Source organism: Pelobates fuscus, chromosome 2 (genome assembly GCF_036172605.1).
Source record: "Pelobates fuscus isolate aPelFus1 chromosome 2, aPelFus1.pri, whole genome shotgun sequence".
In the NCBI taxonomy this organism is placed as follows: domain Eukaryota; kingdom Metazoa; phylum Chordata; class Amphibia; order Anura; family Pelobatidae; genus Pelobates; species Pelobates fuscus.
The window spans coordinates 26,216,460-26,239,782 of record NC_086318.1 but is presented as its reverse complement, the minus strand read 5'-3'; the positions used below and the strand labels follow the sequence as shown (position 1 = coordinate 26,239,782).

Here is a 23,323-nt window from a genome sequence, read left to right as displayed (position 1 = left end):
GGGCTCATAAGTTCCCCCGACATGTTGCTCTTCGCACCTGTTGCCAGAGTTTGGGGACCATTTTGCCAATAAGTGCGTAGCTAGCCATGAACCAATAAGACAGAAAAGAGAAGAACCGAAAAATCATACATAATAAGAAAACAATGTAATACAGTTAGGAGCATACAATGTTATAAACTTATGTGTGTCAATTTGGTAGAAGTAACCAAGGAAAATATTATTATGCTCGTTCCCCATGCAGGTCTCCAGCCCAACTATGTCTCGTAACGGAGGTGTGGGTGTCTACTATGTACATTGTCATACAGTTTAGGTACACGTATTCCACTCAACACTTATGACAAAAAGTAAAAGGTACAGAGTAAAATGTAGAGTGTAAAGCAAAGGGTGTCACCTTCCTTAGCTAGCTACAACCAAGTTCCCTTTGTGTGTATCCTTCGTCCCCTCTCCCATATAGGAGAGCCAAGGATGCCATATCTTAGTATAACGAGTTTTTGTTTACTCATTTTACAGCCCACTGCAATGATGATGCCTTTGGAGTTCTCCAGTGTAAATAGCGGTACATTAATTTACCTGGAAATAAGAGAAAAAAGCATTAACAGAGATCATCATAGAATTAGTATATTTAGCAGATCATGCCCACAAGGTAACTGTGAAGGCTATCTGAGGGGGATACACAACTAAATTGTGCACATAAGATACTATCTCGAGGGCACGATTTACTAATTGTGCACACAAGATATTACAAATATTTGGTCTGCCTCCTACCTAGAGATGTGATTGAAAAATGTAACCATTTTTTTCATGGAGACTCTTTGATTCACAGCCAGGGGAGGTGTGGCTAAGGCTGCATAAACAGAAACAAAGGGGATTAAAGGGAAACTCCAGTGCCAGGAAAACAATCCGTTTTCCTGGCACTGGAGGTTCCCTCTCCCTCCCACCCCCCAATCCCCAGTTATTGAAGGGGTGAAAACCCCTTCAGTCACTTACCTGAGGCAGCGGCGAAGTCCCTCGCCGCTGTCTCCTCCTCCGCGCCACTCCTCCTACTGGCTCCGTCGGACGGCGGGCGAGACTGATCCCGCCCACCGGCCGAGGAGACCTAATGCGCATGCGCAGCAATTCCGCGCATGCGCATTAGGTCTCCCCATAGGAAAGCATTGAAAACTATTTTCAATGCTTTCCTATGGGGATTTGAGCGACGCTGGAGGTCCTCACACAGCGTGAGGACGTCCAGCGACGCACTAGCACAGGTTTCCTGTGCTATGGACCAGGAAGAGACCTCTAGTGGCTGTCTAGTAGACAGCCATTAGAGGTGGAGTTAACCCTGCAAGGTAATTATTGCAGTTTTTAAAAAACTGCAATAATTACACTTACAGGGTTAGGAGTAGTGGGAGTTGGCACCCAGACCACTACAATGAGCAGAAGTGGTCTGAGTGCCTGGAGTGTCCCTTTAACCCCTTAAGGACACATGACATGTGTGACATGTCATGATTCCCTTTTATTCCAGAAGTTTGGTCCTTAAGGGGTTAAACTCCAAAATTGCAGAGAATTTATCTTTAATTATCACAATTTTCATGTCAGATACAACATAAATTTGCTCATAGAAAAAAGTATCACAACGGTATTTATTTACACAAACTTGTATTTTCAGTTTCTCAGAATAAATACTCTATTGAAATATTGATGTTTGGTCTTTACTCATTAATAGTTATTTTAGCGGAAAATAAAAACCTGCTGACTCAAAATGCTGCCCCCACATTGAATTGTTTATTGATGCCACCAACCCACTCGCATTTCTATAAGTGCATTGTTTTTAATCTTCAAAGACATTCACGTTACATAAGATAAAACAAACCTAATTATCCGCAACCAAAAGGTTTTGATCTTAGAATACAGACTGAAACATCGTAACATGGAAATGGTCAGAATTTATTTAATCTTCATAAGAAATTATGTTTCCTATTTCCTCACCACTACCACTTATCTTCTTATCTTCATGTATACAAATTTACATGAGCTATCTGATTCAATCAAAGTTAACTCTCACTTGAACAAGCCTTTGATTCAGATTACAATGGTTTAAGTTCTTAGGGTCATAATTACCTTTGCCAATTGAAATGTGGAGATTTGCAACATATTGCTCAACCCAGCTCTGAAAGTTGTTAATATATTAAAATATACCATCTATATATGTACTCTTAATTCATTTCATTGCTGTGTTAATGCTGGCCTGTCATTTGGACAAGACAATAAGGGCCTCAAACTTTAGGCGACTCTATGGGTGTGAGTGGTACAATACATTCACATCACCTAGCGAAATGATGTCAGTGTTAAGCAATGTGACTTGTAGCTTTGATTTGCAAAGAGACACTAGTGATTACTAAGAATATATGTAATTGCCCACTTAAAGTGGATCTATTTGGTGGTCTCTGCATATTTTGCAAAGACCCTAACAAGTGACAAATCTGATATGGATCCTTTGGCTGCATGGTCCAGGAGAAGGTAAGTTTGAAGCTGCCCCTTGTGGCTAGTGCCATCTTCATCTTGCTACTTCTCTTCAGCTCCCGGGACTTGATTTACCAGGAGCGACTTCAGTGCTGTACTCTCTCTCTTAGCTTGGTTGATTGGGTGGGAGCAGAAGTAACGCTGCTTTCAGACTCCAAGGATGGTGGATTTCCTTTTGTGCAATTCTAAGCTTAGGTAAATATATTCACAGCATATCACAGATAACTTCACCCAATCTGCTGTAGAAACAATATGGCCACACCCTACGCGTTTCGTCCTTCACACTTTTTCAGGGTCTTCCAGGAATTTGAACTGCAGATCAGTGTGAAATATAAAATCATAAAATCAGTTCCGATGTATCCAGATAAACAATGTGAATATACTGCACTTGCCTCATTTAAATTCCACCAATACGGCTTGGGGAAGTGTTTATATTGTCCGACTCTGGGTATAAAACTCCTAACTGCTCCCAGTTGCGATCCTTAACGTCATCACACAACATGAGTGTCACGTGATCTGCCGAACGCCCGTAAATTTTCCTACTTAAGTTAAGTGTAATAAAATACTTTTTACACTTTCGTTTTTAGTGTCGTATCAGAATTCATGCTGCCTGGAAATTTGATTAAGAAGATCTGAGACATACTTTAATGCTTGACCTACCTAGTGGTTCGCGAGTGCAATATTATCACTCTTTATGCTATATGCTATACAATATAGCTGTTCTTGTTCCTCTGTAGATTGGCTGAATCGCAATACATTTTGTGCATGACATTTTTGTATGTTAGGAGTGGGAAGTATCCAACTTCCCATGCTACTTTGTTGACAGTGGTTGTGGTATATGTATATTTATTTATCAGATGACTTGTTGGTAAGAAAAATAAAGTAATTTAGTTTTCTTCAAAGCAAATACCAAGCTAGCTGACTCTCATTGAACTTGCTAGCTGTTTGTACTAAGTTGTTCCAATGCAAAATGGCTTTACTTTGCTGTAGGTAGGTTTTAACACACTAGCCATATCCCATAGGTAATCAGGGTTCTACTAGATTTTTACATGTGCTAAAGGTGACTGAATACATCAGTGTATCTAACAGCAAGCAGTACTATTGAATTGCACTGGGATTAGTTCTAAATAACAGACGTAACTCAAGTACTTGCCAAATATATTCACAAAGCAATTTTTAAAAGCAAATCATTGAGCTGTGGTTTTAATATGCTGCTGAAGTGCCTGCAATACTGGAAGGTCAAAATAATGCTCATTTCAAACAGAACTGTCCACATAAATGGCTCTGTAGAAAACATTCAATTCTATTTAGAAGTATTGGAGTAATTGCCTGTTTGCCTAAAAATTCTAATTTATCCAAAATTAAAGGAACATTGAAAAACACCTAAAGCACTTTAGCCTGCTGTTTTTTCATTTTACAAGAAGTGCAGACTTTAATAGAAATTAGCACTTTTAAAAATGTACCTAGTTAAACCCCTCCTCCCCCAGCTGTCAGTCAACAAATGTTCCTGTTACTTCCTGGTTGCTTAGCTCAGTGGAACTAAACTCAAGAGACAGTAATTGCCCAGAGTACTTATCTTGCAAATACTTTTCAATGTGCTGCATTGGGAAGTCTGTGACTGGACAGCCATAGAATGTGATGAACTTCTCCCCTTTAACAGTTATTAATCATAGACATTAAAACGCTATGGTTTTCGTATGGTTGCTCCATTTACTAATTCTAAGCATAACCACTTTTAATGTTTGTTTTGTTTTAATGTTTGTTTCAATTAATTAACATTTTTTTAAATTAAGTTGTTGACAGCAACTTAATTGTATTTGGCAATCCATCTTATCAAGTGTCTGATCTCAGAGCTTAATATTCTGCAAACCTCAAAACAATTATCTATTGGCCATAAGCCCTCAAATGGCGTATTCATTCTGAGAATGTGTAGGAGGGATTGCAGACACTTTTAAAATGGATGCAGACATCGATTATGCACTGCATGATGCTAAACGGAATGTTTAAGAAGGTTATACTGGATCTAGATACACACCTAGAAAACAATTAAAGGGACACTCCAGTGCCAGGAAAACAATCTGTTTTCCTGGCACTGCAGGTCCCCTCTCCCTCCCACCCCCCATCCCAGGTTGCTGAAGGGGATAAAACCCCTTTAGTGACTTACCGCAGTCCAGCACCAATGTCCCTCGGCGCTGGTCCAGGGTCCGCCCACACTCCTCCCCTGCCAACATCATCCAGCGGGGGAGACCGATTGCGCATGCGCAGCCGCCGGCGGGGTGAGACCTAATGCGCATGCGCGTAGACCTCCACAAAGGAAACCATTGAAAAATGCTTGCAATGCTTTCCTATGGGGATTTCAGCGACGCTTTAAGGTGGCAATTTTTTCATTGAACGGCTCTGGAAGAATTTTTTTAATACAGTATAGTCTTACAGGATATTAGCTTAATTCACACACATTGCAGTTTCAGCCTTGTAGGTACATCAGGAGTCATCCAGCTCACCTCACACCATCACATCAAGGGACCACTGGTGACTGATGAAAGTATAGGGAGCATCAGTGTAACATCAGTGTGGGTGCAGTAAAACCAATTATACTAGGGCTACAGGTCTTTATCCAAATGGGTTACATGTGAATATTAGCCAATTAGCAGACCTGGCACATCTGGGATAAAGCAATAACTTGACTATACTCTACGTACTAAAACAACTTTAGTTTAATGAAGCTGTTTTTGTATATAGATCATGTCCCTGGAGTCTCACTGCTCAATTCTCTGCCATTTAGGAGTTAAATCACTTGTGTTTCTGTTTATCCAGCCCTAGCCACATCTCTCTTGGTTGCATGACAAAAAATCTTTTTATATATTAATCATATCTTACAACACATTGTGTTTACTTTAGAAGCTCTTATCTCCTGCTCAGTTAATTGTACTTTAATTACACACAGGAGACTCCTACAGGGTCTAGCACATGCCTCACAACTGTCCCTATTTCAGCGGGACAGTACCAATTTTTGGGTGCACTTGGGGAGCACCGATCACACAGAAGAGCTACTGTAGATCAGTTTGTTGAAAGACTTAATGCTGGCCATGTTAGATAGGTGTCAGTGCATCACAGTTTGCTGAATATGGGGATGTGCAGTCCCAGACTGATCAGAGTGCCCATGATGACCCTTGTCCACCACCGATAGTGCCTTCAATGGGGAGGGTGATGATCAGAACTGGACCATGCAGTAATAGAAGAAGGTTGTCTGCTCTGATTAATCACATTTTCTTTTAGATCAGGTAGATGGCCGGGTGCGTATGCATAATTTACCTGGGGAAGAGATGGCAGAAGGATGCACTATAGGAAGATGGTATGCTCTGGGCCATGTTCTGTTGGGAATCCTTGGTTCCTGGTATTCATGTGGATTTTACTTTGACACGTACCGCCTACCAAAAGATCGTAGCAGACCATGTACACTCTTTCATGGCAATGATGTTACCTGATGGCACTATCCTCTTTCATAAGGATAATGGACCCTGCAACACAGCAAACATTGTTCAAGAATTGTTTGAGGAACATGACAAAGAGTTCAAAGTGTTGCCTTGGACTCAAAATTCATAGATCTTAATCCAATTGAGCATCTTTGGGATGTGCTGGAACAACAAATCCAATCCATGGAGGCCCTGATTCGCAGTTTGCAGAATAAAAGGATCTGCTGCTAAGGTATTCACAGATACCACAGGACACATTCAGAGGTCTTGTGGAGTCCATGCCTCAATGTATCATGTTTGGCAGCATGAGTGAGACCTACAAGATATTAGGCAGGTGATTTTAGCGTTGTGTGTATGCAAAGTGATCTGTGTATGCAAAGGACAGAAAGAATTATGCACTGAGACAGTTAATAGTTCTCATGTTGGGTGCTTTCAGGTCTTCATGATCTCAATTGCCTAGTAAAATACATCCAGCCAATTAGAGTGCCTACAGACAGCAAGCCACCGCATGGTCAATCCTCACCTTACAGGGTAGAGGTTCCTTATAGCGAAGTTGATACGTGTACCTCAAGTTGTTAAGAATCCATGGGTCAACACCCAAACATGTATGGGACTTGGAATATTGTGGATAACATATACATCCTGAGCTAGTACAGTTCCCAGGTCCACACACACCCATGTGCATTGGAGAGAGCTCCACAGAACCAAGATGAAGCAAATGCTCTAAGGTCTTGTAGGGAAGTGGTCTCCAAATAGTTTGCAGGCATTCTCCTCACTTTAATCTCCATGGTCCATTATTAAGCGATATCCCATTTTGGAAAACAATTGTGAAACCTCTAAACCCTGAACCTGTGGGGGCATTAGAAATAGTCTGCGATCAATGGGTATGTATAAGACAGTAGAGGTATGCCAGGTAACCCAATCTTCTACGCTCAGTTCATTGAGTCTTCCTACTGGAATGCACACATTTCATGTTTTAGCTGCCTGTTACCTGTACTTTATGCCCAACCTATAACACAGTGCTGTAAAATACTTACTTATAGTTGACATATAAAGCAGAGATCCAGTAAGGAGTGCATGTTCATTACAAAAACATAATAAAGACATTTATATAAACTTCGAAAAATACTCTTCTTCCCACTGAACCAGTGTCAGCAAAAGCAGGGCATCTGCTAGAAGTTGCTAAAACTTGCTAAACCCAGGACAAACAGATGTTTTGCAGAATTGTTAAAAGGAGCATTGACTTCAATAAGGACTGGGCTCCATGACTCTTCTTTATAGAGACTTGACGTTTCTACTGAGGTTGGTTCTTATCTGCTGCTCCATAGTGTGTCATTTGTAACTGATTGACATTTAAATGGGGCCTGAGTCCTTCAGTTGTATGCTGGCAAACTGGAGCATTGGATGCCTAGGCATGGAGACAATATGTTGTTCTTCACTATTTAGATATTTTTTTTTTTCTTATTTTAAACCTAGTCCAGGTCAGATTTCATTCACCCAGGTTCATTTCAATTTTCAGATGGTGTTTTGGTTGAAAACTACAACTCCCAGGATGCTTTGCCATCCTATAGGTGAGGGTAAACCCCTGATTTAAATGAAGAACCAATTTGCCCACTGTTTTGTATTAATAGCATGTGGTTAAACCCAGATCAACTCAAATCGTATTAAATAGATGGAAAAATCCTCCACAAAAAAAAGCTTTATTAAACTAGAAATGTGCTTTCACTGATTATTCATGATATATAATAAAATATCTTAAAGGAAAATTATTTTCATTTTTAAGTTATTTTCGGGTTTTTTTCCCCATCAGCCCTAAACAATGAACCCGATCCATCACCAGCCCATAAACCCACAAAATCCACTGTCTGCAAACAAGTCTGAACAAGTTTTACCTACTGATCCTGACGACAAATGAATTAAGCAATATTCTAAAATAAACCATATTTTAAATTAATGTAGAAATCTAGGGCAAATCAAGCCTTGGAGAGGAAAATAATGTACACCCTTAAAGCTTTTATTTTTCCTTGCAAGCAGCGGAAATACAATGGTTTGTGTTCATTTGAAATATTTGGTTAGTGGTTTTCGAGGTAAAGGTGGAAAAGTTGCAAATAATTTTTTTTGTCTACTTCTCGTACTATCGGTAAGTAATTTGACTCAGTTAATGAATAGGAGGGTTTTAATGTTTGAAACCACAAGAAAGAGGAGGGGATGTTAAGGCGTTATAATAAAGTGACAAAACAAAGTGCAAGTATATCACATTTATCAGATACTACTAAACACAAAAATGAGACCACTGCGTAAAACGCTGTTATGGCAGGTAAGAAACAAGGGCAATATATTTTATATATATATATATATATATAAATATATATATATATATTATATGTGTTGTGCTTTTTCATTGATTTAAAATATTTTTGCATTTGCATATAATTCTTTATTCTACATAGTATGTATGTTCATTATTTATTAAGCCTTATTTATAAAGTCAATTAAGATTTATTGGGGTGGACATATAATAACTATATCCCATCAACACAACAAATATATTAAACAGCATGCTTTTATGGATTTACATACTACGGGAAATAGGTAAATAGATCATTTTATGCATGACATTTAATCATGTGTGTGGTTTATTTAAAAAAAAAAAACACAAAAAAAACACAGAATTGCAGTGAATTAAAAACTGCAAGAATTGGAAACAAATTTGGAAGAACTCAGCTATAGGCACAACGTTGCTATTTTAGATCTTTAAATTTCAAACTCAGGTTTCAGCATTGCCTCTAGTGCAGGGGTAGGCAACCTTCGGCTCTACAGATGTTGTGGACTACATCTCCCTTGATGCTTTGCCAGCAATATGGCTGTAAAAGCATTATGGGAGATGTAGTCCAAAACATCTGTAGAGCCGAAGGTTGCCTACCCCTGCTCTAGTGAATAAACCACTTTATGGTGAGGTTAGGATTTTTAGGAGACGCAGTTAGCTCTCCCCTTTTATAAATAAGCAACATTTCCACTCCCCGTCAGCCCTAACTTTGGACCTTTCTACTTCTGTCCTCACCATCTGCCCACCACCTTGACCTCTTCCCCTAGTTCCCGCTTTATATTGTCTGATTTTACCAAATTCTCTCTCTTTTGTTAAGAGTATTAATTAATAGATGAATAATGACTAATCTGTGTAAATGTCTCTGGATAAATTTATTGTACAAGTAATGCTACAATAAATATAATAGATTTCTTGTATTTTGGGTCACGGGAATGTTTTGCACTCATATGTATATCATGGCATTCCTGATGCAATAGTAATATGTAGGAATTTCCATCGATGGCTCACTGTCGCAGTCGTCGTAGATGGCTATCATAGCGAGCACCTGTGAAGAAAGAAAGCACTAAGATCTTTTAAAAATTGTTTCCTAAGGTCCTGCCTCTCCTGACTCTTATATTGATCACCCACGTGACGCAAGCAGCTAAAAATTCAACGTCCTCAAAGAAGGCAAGGTGTCAAAAACAGAAGACAGACTGTAAAGACTGCATCCTTGTAAAGTTACTAAATAAGTCCAGTGACGGGACATCTTACCAAAACAGTGTAGCAAACCTGGAGAACCGATCCATTGTTCCATGGACAATAGTGTAAGTTTCTGTAATTAGCTCCTCCATATCTGTGACATTTAACTTGTTATGAACCCTGCATACACGTGACACTACCAGATTGTTAGAATAAAAGGGCCATATATAGTCACCCTGTCCTGTCTGTAACTGGCTTTCACATTTATTTTATTTTTTTTTGGTCTCTCTATTTGTTTTATATTTTCACTGTCTATAAACCTCTTTGTACTGTATTATTATTTTTATTTTATTATTTATATAGTGCCGGCAAATACTGTAGCGCCTCTTCTTCTTTGCACCTTTACCAATGTAATTTCACCACTGTACAAACACAGCAGAGTAGGGTAGTGAAGCTCTCTGCCTGCAGACAAGATAGGGGTCCACCCGTCATACAATCACCCACAGTGGGCTCAAGACCCTTCTTACCTTCCTAAATGTCATATTGTGCACACAAAGTGGGCACAGTGTACAATAGGACAGGCCTCCGATGATCATAACGTAGAATGCAGTTTGTTGTGTAAAAGCAGCATTTGAAATACTTGGGATTTAGGCACATACTCTATTCTACACCACAGTAAAACTATCTGGTTCAATGTTTTTTCAACCTCCCTGCTTCCTACTTACTATGGGTCGCAGAAATGTGATCTATGTAACTGCTTATACCTACGATACCACACTTGTGGACAAATATTGCTATGAAACATGACTAATCAGCATTATATCTCTGCAGGTCATATTCTAAAGGGCAAACAATCCCAACAACAATTCCCAAGATCACTTGCTCTAAACAGTGCGTTGGCTTCGAGAATTTATTGAATGCAGTGGCAATAGATAGAGAAATCATATATCTCAAGAAAGAAAAGGGTTTCTTTACTCTGCATTCTGCAATGATGACCGTTGGATGCACGTGTGTCCATCCACGCATTAGTGAGAAAATTAACTGATCGACTTTCCAAAGTTCTGGAGTAAAAAAAAAAACAAAAAAACTAGCCGAATAAACACAATAATTTTAACATGGACATAATGGATTTTCCAAACCCATCACTATGATAAAATCTATTTTATGTTTCTTCTGATAAAATAACATATTTAGTATTTTTCATTCCATTAGCACTCAAAGGTCTGTCACGTTTAGATATACAATTGAATAGTTTTCATGATATTATGCTGATAATAAAGGCTGATTTGACCCTGCCAGGTATTAAACATACATCTCCAGGCATGAACAGTTAATGAGCTGACACTTGACTCCACTTAACCCTAACAATTTTCTAGAACAAACTTAATTTGATGGTCACTTTCAGAGGAACAATCGATAAATGAACATGTCTATTCACTGAACTTAATTTTGCAGAACTGATAATGCAATGTTGGGCTAAAAGGTGTTATGTCAACAATTTTCAGATTTTAGGTAAGAAAATATTTATGTGCCACAGTCTGTTAATGAAATGCCCAATTACACACTCTATGGATTTAAAATAGCTGCCCAAAATTGATTCCCATATGCCACTTCTGGAGTCATGAAATAGGGATGGAATTAAGACTAAAATTGCTGATCAGGGAAAATTATCCAACTTCCCTATAGTCACTGCTTGGCCATTGTGGCCACACAATTTTTCAATTTTGGATTTTAATTTGCAACAAATCACAATTCAGTGACTAGCCAAGATTGGCAAGGTAACACATAAGCAGCTCAGTAATTTGAAGGTAGTAATGTATTTTTAAAGGATACCCACTGTTTATATTGTAGACACATTAGTTAGGACATGTATGTATAGGAAATTTCATCTCCAAGATAGCTTGCCAGAGTAAATTTACAAACTGCAGCTGTTACGTTAGAGTGAGCCTTCGCTAAATGTTTTGACAGCCCTGCCAGTTGGCTTACAGCCTAAATTGGTTTACGTGGGTTTCGTGACTACACATTGCATTGTTTTCTGTTTACACAAGCAAAATGCTGTATATTTCTTAGAATTCAATCTAATTATAAAAACGTATCAAGAGTAGATTAAGTAGGCGAGGTTGTGCTGATACTGTCAGTTTACTTTATGACACATTACTACAATGCAAAGTAACACAAAATTGTGCAATCCATGCAACCATTTATTTGTATTATTTGCCATGCTATAGAAAGTGTTAACAGTGATGAATGTAAATATATTTATGGAATGAATAAATGTATCTTTACAGACTTGTGATGAATATTCTTATAGTACAAAACTACTTTACTTGTCCATGCAGTTAACTGAAGTTGGGATAATTAAAACATGATATTCTATATTCTGAGTTAGATTATGATGTATACTTTAGATTGTGAGAATTGACAGAGTAGACAATTTTAAGGAATGGTGGGGGAAATCAACTCAGCAATTTTCCTAGCTTGATTATTATGGCCTAATGTGCTGTTCCCTTACCAGTTTGCTTAATCGATTTATGGTTTTCATTTCTCAATGCAAGCAATGGAGTGATACCAAATGTGATTGGGACTGAGCATGATAAAGTGCTTGCAATGAAGCCAACAAGTTGGATTTTTAATATTCGGTTTAATATAATTTTATATGTACACATTATATTTAACAAATATGTCTGAAAAATTAATGTTAAAATGTAGGAAAGCAGACGTCTCTTTCCTGGTTTGGAGTGGTTTTCTCTTGGCTTCTTCAGTCCTTGTTATGAGCTCTGCCCCTATAACATCACTGAACATAGCAAGTGGAGGGAATCTGTCCTAGATCTCTCCACTGGAAGGTGCACCTAGGGGGCACTTAAACTAGCCTACGACTTGATCTTTAAAGGAACATTTATTGCCCCAATTTTATTTTATTTAAATTGCAAAGTAACAGATTTACTCCCCAGTAAAAACAAACATGCATTTTATCATTATCATTTTGTGGGGGTGGGAGGGATTATATATATATATATATATATATATATATATATATATATATATATAAAATGCAAAGGAGAATAAACCAAAGGCTTCTGAGATAATACAGCTCATTGAGAGGAGGGGGGGGGGAGGGGAAACACAGGTGTGCTAGTACAGCAGGTCCACCACTTCTGTTAGCACTGTTTAGCTAATGGAAGGTGAAGAACTCCACTCCTGGCTGTTTGGCAGTCTCCAGCCAAAAAGCAATTCAGCAAATATACTTGCTTTCTGTTTGTGGAGTGTTCCTTCAGTGCAGGGTTTAAAGTTTAAAGTTCCACACGACTTATTTGCCACTGAACCAAGAGAGTGTATATAAAAGCACACTATCCAGGGCGGAGTTTGTAAACTTGCCCAAAGGGGAATTTCAAACTTTATTTATTATCTTTATACAGGGCATGACACACTTCGCCCCATTACCAGACAATAGCACCAGGATACTCTAAACATCATAGTACCCACATGTAGCAACCCTTTAAAGCAGATCTCATAGCACCAGGATTTTGTATTTGTTCCCTTTCTCCAACACCTTAGAATGGTCAACAAGCTTTTTTTTTTTCTTTAAATATCATTTGAACGAATAGACTTTTCGTGGAGCATTGTACCGGATTTGCACTAGCACAAGTCATGTCAAAAGATATTGCGAAGGTTTTTAATGTGCTATTAAAGTAACTATGGTATTTATACTGAGTGACGAGTCAGCACGCTATGCCTTGTGTGCACTTAGCAAAATCGTAGTTACACTGCTTGGATTTGAAGACACTGTTCCCCGGAAAGACAAGACTTCTGGGCAGAGCGTAATGTGATTCTGTTGCCTAGCGTGTTACTTTATTACAAGTTATATATACACAGTTCCTATGGTGTAATATCACAATACTGTTAAGTCTGTGGCCAGGTAAAACTTTGTTGGTTTCTAAATGCAATTGCTGGAGAATTTGTTTGTAGATCTGTTACAAATTGCTATTTGTAACTGGCCCTATAAATGATAAACTGCCATTTATCACTAGGCATTGGAGAAGCCTGTTTGCCAGCCTCCTTCCTCATGACTATGGCACCTGGAAGATTGTGCCCCTGAAAACTTATTAACTTTTATTGGGTGTGTATGGCCCTTTAAGAACCGTCTGGGGACATATTGTGACTTTGGTGGACCATGCCCCCAGACCTGTAAAATAACTTGTTCCTGGCTTTCTCCCTCTTGGTTCAGTAAATAGGGCTTACTGAACCAAGTACCACACAGGCGGACCACCCAGAAGTTAAAGTGTGCAGGCAATTTACCTCCCAGGCTGTGAGGTTACTGCAGTATAATTGCCGACCGCTGGGTGGCCGCCATTCGACCGTCGAACACGTGGCGGCGGCCATCTTTGTTCATTCGAACGCGGTCAGCGATGTATGCTAAAGATTCTGGGGAACTAAAATCGGATGCGCAACTACACGAACACTGCTGACCCTTACCTTCTTCCATACTGAACTTGCAGCTCCAGAGACTAAATCCTGTTCGAAGATGGGACTTAGTCGTTTTTCTGCATGAAATTGAACGAACGCACAGCCCAAATCTACGGAACTGTTTTGGGCAGGAAATTGTGCTTGCGGTCGGTCATAAAGGACTTCCACTTAACTTTTGATCCGCTGGAGGGATTTGGCTGATTTTTGGAAGTGTTTATGTTTGATGTATGCGGAGTCTAAATATGTATTTTTTATGGAGATTGAATGTATGGTTTTAAAGTTACAGTGTATGTGTAAAAACTGTATTTTTACTGTCTAATAATTATGTTAACTGCTTATCTGAGGGGAGGGGATGTGTGGGTTGTACTGTTATTTGATTGGTTATTTTATGCCTCCCCCTGGGTGTGTTCTGTATGTGCACAACCGTAATAAAAACCAGGCTGGGTGTGCCAGCACCTCAGACCTCTTCTGACCCTCAATACGTAGCCTTGTCTTGTTATTGGAGGGAACTGCTATATCACACTGGGGATTGCTATGCTCTGCATATTCCCCTGAGCTTTAATCACTTAGCTCTTTTAAGAGCTGGTTCCGGATAAACTCTCCTGGAGGAGAGGTCCTCGGCGCAAGCTAGGAAGCGTCCATCAACGGAGGGTACTCGGTCGGAGTACACGGAGCTCCGTTACAAGATCTATCCCTTTACAAAAAAAAAAAAAGGCAAGATAATATTTGACATTCAGAGGTGACAATACACTACGACAAGTGCAATCTTGTCTTCTGCTACTTGACAAATATGCAGTATATTTGTATAATAAAATAAACACACATATACAGAAAGATATTTATTGCATATTTTAAAACATGCATCACTTCCACAAGTATAAAAATGACCAAAAGCAAATTTGTTTGTGATTTTCTGGTAGTATGAAGTATACTTTGTAGTTGAGTAGAACTGTCCAGTACATTTAAGCATCACTATATAGCAGGCAAATCAGTAGTAACAATGTAAAATGGTTTACAATATTTAAAAAGAAATAAATATTGCACATTTAAACCATGCCAATCTTGAGATAAAATAAATTTAAATTCGGTAAAGTCATGGACCTCAATTTGAGAATAGAAAAAGGTATTTTCTACACTAGAGGGACTAGAACAGGTTGAACCAACTATAACTTGATGACTTGCATTTTAGGCACAATTAAAAAAAAGACTTTGTAAAACTATTTACAATAAGAATTGGAGCCATTTTAAAAGGAGAAAAAAAAAGAAAAAAGTTGAGTAACCAGTTGCAGAAACATACAAAAAGTGTATGTAGAAACCCAAACTATCATTTTTGAGAGATGGTCATTTTCCCTGGTTTAGGAAATCGATTAAGATAGTGAAGTGTGAAATACGAAGGCTATCTAGGCAGCTTGTAAAATAAGCCAAAATGTTTTCAGAGATTGCTAATCTCTGGCTGTGACCTCTACACATTAAACCATGCTTTGAGAGTGTAAAACATGGTGCATTAAAAAGATCAGATTAAGAAAACTATGTTTTCAGAAACCATAATATGGTTGGCATCTTCCATAAGTTCCAGAGCAGCTTTTACCTCCCCTTGAGAGAAGGGGGACTCATTGTTCTTGTTTATGGCATCCATCAGTGCTGGCATGGCTATAGATTGTGCATGTGCAGCCTTAAAGGCATCCAGAAGAGCAGTCTTGAAAGCTTTAAGTCTGAAAGAGGAGAAATTTTGCATAAGAAAAAGGGGGGGAGGGGGGGAAATGAATAAATAAAAAGACAAAAACGAATCATTGTGTAGTTGATCAGAAAAACATAACCCTTTTTGACTGAATTAAAATGCCTGGCTTCAGAACCTATCAACCAGTTTCTAGACTTGCCAACTCCACCTGTGCACCAACATTAAAAATCGCAGTCTCAATGGCTCCAAACATACAGTCATAACAAAGAAGGAATGTAATAAAATAATGTAGCATAATTGGGTAAAATCCAAATGGCACTTGCCTGTCTCCAGATAAGCTTGGTTTAGAGGAATCTGCATCTGTTTCCATTTTCTCACGTCCTGCGTCAGGGGTCTTCGGTGTATGGACCTGAACTGTATCACATTAAACAAAAATACATTGTAAGATTTCCAAATGTGAGAAGAGAATAGTACCATTCCACAGGTTCCAAGACACATTCAAGTAATATTTATCCCAAAGCATTCATTTATTGCAGAGATGTCAGCTTTGTCTCTGTAATCATAACACAAGCAACTACAGTTGCCAGGTCCTTTAAAAAAAACTGTAGCAAATATGATAAGGGACACATTTTGAGAACAAGAATTATGGAAAACTAGCTAGCTTTTAGAGTAAACATATGAAGTCAGCACATGAAAGTAACATGTTCATAAATGCCTACCAGTAGTGTCCTCTGAATCACTAAACTCATACGGGTCAGGCTGTTCCCCATCCTTGGCACGGGAAGTTTTCCTGTTAAAATATAAATTAAAAAAAAGTTTCAAACTGGAATATCTATGTCTCTATACATCTCTATTGTTGATAATGTATGTTCAAATGCACATATGAACATCTTGGCATTAGATAAGCATTGGGTGATTGGTTAAATAAAATAAATTTTAAAAAAAAAAATCAGTAATCAAAATAACAGTATTCTATGTACAAAATTACAGGGTTGCTGTGCCCTTGTGAAAGTCCTAAGAACCAAGTTAATACACAGTACATAGTCAGTGTTCTATGAAATAGTGTACTCTGTGTAGAATTACACAATTAGTTACCACTTACAACTGGTATAGCTGCACAATACATTGCATAGTCATCATACTTTCACTGAACACTATATGATTGGACTATAAAAGCACAAGCTTTAAAAGGCCTCTCTCTGGTCTCTTAAGACCCATTTTAAGAAGTCTCAAGTGGCAGTGAACGTGTGTTCCCTTAACTTTCCCAAAAATAGGATCACCTCTCCTCATCTTGCTTCTCACATAGTATAAGCCATTGCCTACAATGTAATGCCCTAAAAACGATAAGTGAAAGTGGCACTTCAAAGAAGAAGCTATGTTCACAGAACTCACCGTTTTTTCCTCGCTTCAGCATCAGTCTGTGTTGATACCTCCTCCTCTCCTTCTGTGTCTGAGCCACCACCCTGCTTTTTCCGTTTCTTCTCTTTCTCAAGTACCTGAAAATCAAATGCTGATCAGTTGGGAGATAGGAAATTATATTTGACACAGAATTCTACACTTGTCCAACAGTAAAAAACAATATCCAGACATCTTGCCCAAGAACATCACTATGGTGGAAATTTTCTATTTAAATTAATCCAAGCACAGACCAAAGTAAAGAGTTGCATTGGCTTAACTCTGCAGATTCAATTTAAACATAGAAACATAGAATGTGACGGCAGATAAGAACCATTCGGGCCATCTAGTCTGCCCAGTTTTCTAAATACTTTCATTAGTCCCTGGCCTTATCTTATAGTTAGGATAGCCTTATGCCTATCCCACACATGCTTAAACTCCTTTACTGTGTTAACCTCTACCACTTCAGCTGAAAGGCTATTCCATGCATCCACTACCCTCTCAGTAAAGTAATACTTCCTGATATTATTTTTAAACCTTTGCCCCTCTAATTTAAAGACTATGTCCTCTTGTTGTGCTAGTTTCTTCTTTTAAATATAGTCTCTACCTAAAGTGCAATGTGACGTTTTTTTTACAAAACCGGACCTACCCCGTCCATGTATCCTCACCTTCTTGAAGTAAGCATATTGTACAAGTTCGACTGCAGCTTCTGCATCTTTTAGCTCAACAGTTTTACTCATTCTAACTTTTGCATGGGCTGTAGACAAACGGATCAACGTCTCCAGAGAACGTGCAGTGACTGGGGAGGTCTGTGAAAACAATGCGTCAAGTTAGTATATTGGAAAAAAAATAAATGCGCTTCAAAGTAGCTCACAGTTGTAGTATTGCCAGCAATACTGTGTCCAAAGCATCATGGGTTGTAGTTTTATAAAACCCAAATACCTACAGATTAATTTTTAAAAATGTCAATAGAAGAAATATTAAATGCATCCAATAGCTATATGACAAAGCTTAGACATACAGTTCCAAATGGAGCACAAAAATATTCCACTATACTTACTCTAGCCACATCACTGCTTATCTGGTCTTGATTTCTCAATCGTGAATATTCCTCTGCAATGTAAGCAGCAGCCTCTGAGGTCAATGCCGGCTTAAATATTTTAGCAACATGTATATATTTCCTCATAAAGTCCATGCTGACAATCTTCTCCCTAGAGGCAAGAGAAAGATTATTTCCATACAATGGAAATATGCAATTTACCAGGTGATCTTAAAAAAAGCTGTATTTTAGAATCAGAAGAAAGATGTAATTGCGGGTTTATCTTGGGAGCACAGGCCAATATAGAAGAGAAAGGAACATAGTGGATTGTATGGGTTAACCAAACATAATTCCATCCTTTTCTATGTATGTAGTACAAAATCAGATATTAGAAATACCACACCTGTTAAGAGAGAGAGTTATATTAAACTAATAACCAGACAGATTTCAGAATATGTAACTCCATTATTTTATATACTGAGAAGCCATCTTACCGCTTCCTTTTAGTACCATGGAGGAGATTGTCATGTTTCTCATAGACGTGAAGTTCTTGCTGCTCCTCATGAGTGACATTAGGATCATTTGTGGCAAGAATATCCACAGCACTCCCCAGAGGCATTGCTGAGAATAAAAAACATTTATAAATTAAGATGGAGGGAAAACAATGGCTTTTTATAGAGTCCAACTGGCTAGAATACTAAAGAAGAATTCATTGGACAGTTTTGTTGGATCAGAGAGTGTCCCCAACACATAAATGAAGGGTAAAGCAAACAACGTCTTGCAAGTGCGCTGACTGCGAGGGAGATCTGCGCCAGCAAGTAACTTGTTAATGTCAGTTTTAAACAATATTTGTAACTAACCTTGTAACCTTAGTCATAAACAATCTGCAGTTTTGCTTTTTTTTGGGTGGGTTTAGAGATCCAACATTTGTGCATTTTTACTCACCATCACCGTCTTGTTCTCCAGCTCCTCTATACCTATGCATGCGCAATACATGGTCTGAGATTTCACGATCTTGCTCTGGGTCCATCTGATCCAGCATAATGAAGAGAAGATCAAAACGTGACAGCAGGGAGTCCTGGAGACCAATGTTCTGCATGGGATTTTTATATTGGTCATACTAAAAATGTAGAAAAAAGGAGACATTAAAATGGCACGGTGCACATCTGTTGCCTTAATAAAACCAAGCCATACAAACTGATGTACAGCAAGTACATGAGTAGCACAGGACATGAACTGCATAGTAATTTACTTCATAAAATACATAAAGAAAGCAGGCACTACTTTTCCTTGGGTATAAAAAAAAAAATGTATACAACACACACGATAGCCACTTTGTCCTAAAAAACACTTCAAAAAGAATTGCTGTTCACCAATATAAGCCACAATTATGCATTTTAGGTTGATCGTGGGATAATATATTCTACTCACCCTTCCATAGACTGGGTTAGCAGCTGCCAGCACACTGCACCGAGCATTTAGGCGGGCATGAATGCCAGCTTTGGCAATAGTTACTCGCCCTTGTTCCATGACTTCATGGATGGCTGTACGATCCATATCAGACATTTTGTCAAACTCATCAATACAGACGACACCTCTGTCCGCCAACACCATGGCACCAGCTTCCAGCCTTCTCTCCCCTACACAAAACACATGGTATTTTTTATTTTTTTGTAAAGTAAACTCCTTTCTCCTAATTATTTACCAACGGAAACAGACCGCTGTAGCAATATGAAATATTGTCCCACCCTCCAGGTATCTCTTCTCCTATGAGGAAAGGCCCTATGATCCCCAAACACAAAACACCAAATTATACTTAAATTTTAAAATCCATTGGGAGGGAAACCAGCACTGCCTCAAATAAATGGGAAATATAAATTTATGGTAAGCAAAGAAAATTATTTTGAACAGTTCTCATATTTGAGGAATGCGTATAAACATCCCCATAGGGAACAATGAAAAAGTAATGTCTTGTCTTCAAACTACACCCAGTTACCTCTTGAATCTCAGAAGATAAAGCATTCAATTGCAAGACAACACAGAGTGTCAGTAAGAATTGCCATAAACAAAGTGAATTTTAAATGTAAGGCCTAACCAGTGCAATTGGAAATAACTGACTTTGAGATTATTTCGAATTTTGTAAAAAAAACTATGGAATTCACCATGAATATTGTTTCGCAATAAACACAAAGAGACATTGAGATTAAATATTTCCAGTTTTACTTTATACAAGGTAAATCTAAATCTTTTCATGGTGTAAAGAAAGTTTGACCTTTTCCAAAATGCCAATTAACTTACCAGTCTCTTGGTCTGTGGTAACTGCTGCAGTTAAACCTACACCTGAGGATCCTCTGCCAGTTGTAGTTATGGCGCGGGGAGCAGTGAAAAGCACATACCGGAGGAGCTGAGACTTGGCAACAGAGGGATCCCCTGGAAACAGTAAAATAAAATATCACATCCACAATCCTCTAGAGTGTAAGCTCGTTCGAGTAGGGTCCTCATCAGCCAATTGTTCAGGTCAAAATCTGTAAGTTTGTCTTATTTGTTGTTGAACTTAATACTTTATAGTATTAGAATAATGCTTTGCGGAGTTTGTTGGCACTATGTAAGATTCCAATAATAACTACAGTGCATACCCATGTAATAATTCTTGATATATGGCCAATCACAGACCATAACTGATAAACATAATATACAAGACACACTAAAAAAGAAGTTTATTGACATGAAGTCAGTGTTACTGGTTACTTTAAAGATTTTTCCAATGGAGATATCAATTATAGTATTGCGAGGGATTCATTTCCTTCCGTTTACAGTTGGCTTTCCAGCCCTCTAACATCAGCATCAATGTTAACTTTCAAATCAATTTGTTAAAAGCAGTCACCCTGTTAGCCTACCAATAAGCAAGACGTTAATATCCCCTCTGATGCGGGACCCATTTTCCAAAACCTTTTCTACACCTCCAAGTAGCATGCAGAGGATCGCCTTCTTGATGTAGTGGTGTCCATGTATACTTGGAGCAAGCGATCTAGAGAGCTGCTCAAAAACATCCTGGAGAGAGAATGCGACATATTATACAATAACAGTCTGAGGTTTGCTAAATGTGGTCAATAGCTCTGATGATTAACCACATAACAGGTAAGGTTGCAAAGCACTGGGGAAACCAATCGTCCCCATCAAAACCGTTATTTTAGCCAATTTCTGATTTATTTTTACATTGAAATTGTGTTAAAGGAAACCTCTAAGCATCCAGCAATTTTTGGATATAGCAATGGTTAAGGCAAGACCTTGATTTGCTTTTTATGCATGATTTCACTGCAGAGCTATGGGATCAATAAGCCCAGAATTTAGAGAAAGAGGCCAAGAAGCCCAGTGTGCAGACTACAGACCAACAATGAGAAAATAAGAAATAAAACCTTCTGATGCATTATCACCAAATATGGAAAGTTAGATTTGTACTCTACCTTAGAATGCGTTTTGCTGAATTTCTTTATTTTAGCCAAATCGTCTGCTGAGAAAACAGGTGATACTTCCTTGCTCACTTGTATCACATTACAGGCTATCAGAATAGTCCTAAAACCAAGAGGAAAAGAATACATTTGAGAAATAAGATATAACAGAAGATATTCCACATTAAGACAGGCCGTCTGAGCAACAAAACTATAGCACACTGTAGTTGTTGCCAGCAGTACCAGGACTCCACCGCTTGGGTATAAGATTACACTTAAACACTGGGTTTCTGAAGAGGGGAGACCACAGGCACCCCAGTTGTTACTTATACTATCCATTTGAAGAACAGGGAACCATTTTTTTTTGGTGGAGAAGGGGTGGATATAGGAGGAGGAAAGCCTCCAAGTGAAATATTTAAAACACACCTGAATGATGCAGACGTGTAGCCATTTTGTTTTGAGGGAAGGCAGCGATATGTCCCTATGACCTGCACACGGTCTCCAGGCTTCACTTTGTCAACAAGGTCATCATCCAATATGATGTCCACAGAACGTGGCAATTGCCCAGCTGGTGCCTTCTCAGGCATTTCCTGGATGGTAAGGGTTTGATGATCTTTGTATACTGAAAGGCCATATTCTGTTTCCAGAGGGTTGTTTTCTTCATCCTTGGTAGGATAGATTGCACTGGAAGGAAATGCTTCTAGACTGGTCATATCTGTATACTTGCGTTCTATTGTTTTCTTTGTAGCTGGACAATAATGGACACTGCGAACTACTTTAGGTCGTACCAAGGAGCCTGTGTAGAGAGTTGCATGGTAAGTAACATTACCACCACGCCATGAGAATTCAAAGCAGGAGTCAACTGATGATACTCACACTTTGTGACAATGCCTTCCACGCAGACAACAGAGCCGAGAAAACGCGAAGTCAGGGTGCGAGGGGTGACATGTTTGGAGCCAAAGCTGCCCTCTAGACCAATATAAAAGTCTTCGTATTGCTTGGCGTACGTGCCATCAATAGATGCAACAAACTCCTTCAAAGCCCGCTGGAAAGCAATGAGCCCCTCGAAGGCATTATTCATAAGCCTGTGCATATAGAGAAAAAGAGTTATTTCCCAAATCAATATAATATCAGACTACATAAAAATCTCAGACAGATTTTTTAGAAGATTGGTAAACAAACTCATTATACATAATGCCATATAGCTAGGTGTCTGACTCTGCTCTAAAAGCATGTACTGCACAAAAATTAATCTTACAAGCCAAATCGACTACTATGCATTTCAATAGATACGTTATTTTTGCAGAAAGTACTGCATGTTTCTCAAAAAAGTTACATGCATCCACTATTTATAACTGAACATAAAACAGTGGCAGCTAAGAAACATTCAACTATTATAGAACTACTACTCCCAAGATGCTTTGCCAATTGTATCTTCATGAAACACAGAAATGAGAAATTAACGGTCCTCTGAAACGTACTAAAACTACTAATGAACACACCAAGCACCATAACCCCCACAGGTGCTTTGAGTGTTCCATTAGATTAAAAGCAGAGTAGGCTTCACCTCTAGCTCCCTCCCTTGAAATACTCACTGAGTGGATCGTTTTTCATTCTTCCTCCGTAGATCATTGATGTTTACAATCAATCGATTTTGATTCTCGTTGATCATGTCCCTCACTTTACTCTGGTAAATCCCTTGATCTTCCTGTGATGAGGAAATGTAAAATTAAACAGACTGTTAGGCATTTCATAAAATAAACACGATTTCATATGCACTATTCTTGTGGGGTGGAGTGGATTGATGTAACTTTACAA

General features: G+C 38.5%; 2 protein-coding genes across 3 annotated transcripts in view; one reads left to right on the top strand and one right to left on the bottom strand.

Annotated features, from left to right (window-relative positions):
• The first annotated feature begins 8,257 nt into the window (after window positions 1-8,257).
• On the top strand, window positions 8,258-10,525 carry LOC134585406 (interleukin-17F-like). The gene is made up of 3 exons (XM_063440818.1): window positions 8,258-8,292; window positions 9,394-9,605; window positions 10,312-10,525. Exons 1-3 carry the CDS (start codon window positions 8,260-8,262, stop codon window positions 10,523-10,525), a joined length of 459 nt encoding a protein of 152 aa, XP_063296888.1. The 5' UTR covers window positions 8,258-8,259.
• Window positions 10,526-15,008: 4,483 nt separating this feature from the next.
• MCM3 (minichromosome maintenance complex component 3) overlaps window positions 15,009-23,323 on the bottom strand; it is a 13,746-nt gene continuing 5,431 nt past the window's right edge. Inside the window, exons 2-16 of one of the 2 annotated variants that reach the window (XM_063442036.1) lie at window positions 23,101-23,213; window positions 22,382-22,590; window positions 21,932-22,301; window positions 21,521-21,629; window positions 20,954-21,107; window positions 20,355-20,486; window positions 19,488-19,696; window positions 19,002-19,176; window positions 18,551-18,677; window positions 18,078-18,228; window positions 17,686-17,826; window positions 17,015-17,118; window positions 16,342-16,412; window positions 15,946-16,036; window positions 15,009-15,656 (exon numbers count right to left, since the gene is read on the bottom strand). In XM_063442036.1, the coding sequence (XP_063298106.1) occupies window positions 15,458-15,656; window positions 15,946-16,036; window positions 16,342-16,412; window positions 17,015-17,118; window positions 17,686-17,826; window positions 18,078-18,228; window positions 18,551-18,677; window positions 19,002-19,176; window positions 19,488-19,696; window positions 20,355-20,486; window positions 20,954-21,107; window positions 21,521-21,629; window positions 21,932-22,301; window positions 22,382-22,590; window positions 23,101-23,213 (2,355 nt within the window). In that variant the 3' untranslated portion in view covers window positions 15,009-15,457. Of the gene's footprint in view, window positions 15,657-15,945; window positions 16,037-16,341; window positions 16,413-17,007; window positions 17,119-17,685; window positions 17,827-18,077; window positions 18,229-18,550; window positions 18,678-19,001; window positions 19,177-19,487; window positions 19,697-20,354; window positions 20,487-20,953; window positions 21,108-21,520; window positions 21,630-21,931; window positions 22,302-22,381; window positions 22,591-23,100; window positions 23,214-23,323 lie in introns of those variants that run through there. The other variant, XM_063442037.1, reaches the window with a different exon arrangement.

What these genes read in the sequence shown, in the direction of transcription:
- LOC134585406 (XM_063440818.1), top strand. Translation starts at nt 8,260, where the DNA reads ATGAGACCACTGCGTAAAACGCTGTTATGGCAG. An exon ending in GTAAAACGCTGTTATGGCAG is followed by an intron (nt 8,293 to 9,393) that starts GTAAGAAACAAG and finishes TTGTTTCCTAAG; the next exon opens with GTCCTGCCTCTCCTGACTCT. An exon ending in ATTGTTCCATGGACAATAGT is followed by an intron (nt 9,606 to 10,311) that starts GTAAGTTTCTGT and finishes ATATCTCTGCAG; the next exon opens with GTCATATTCTAAAGGGCAAA.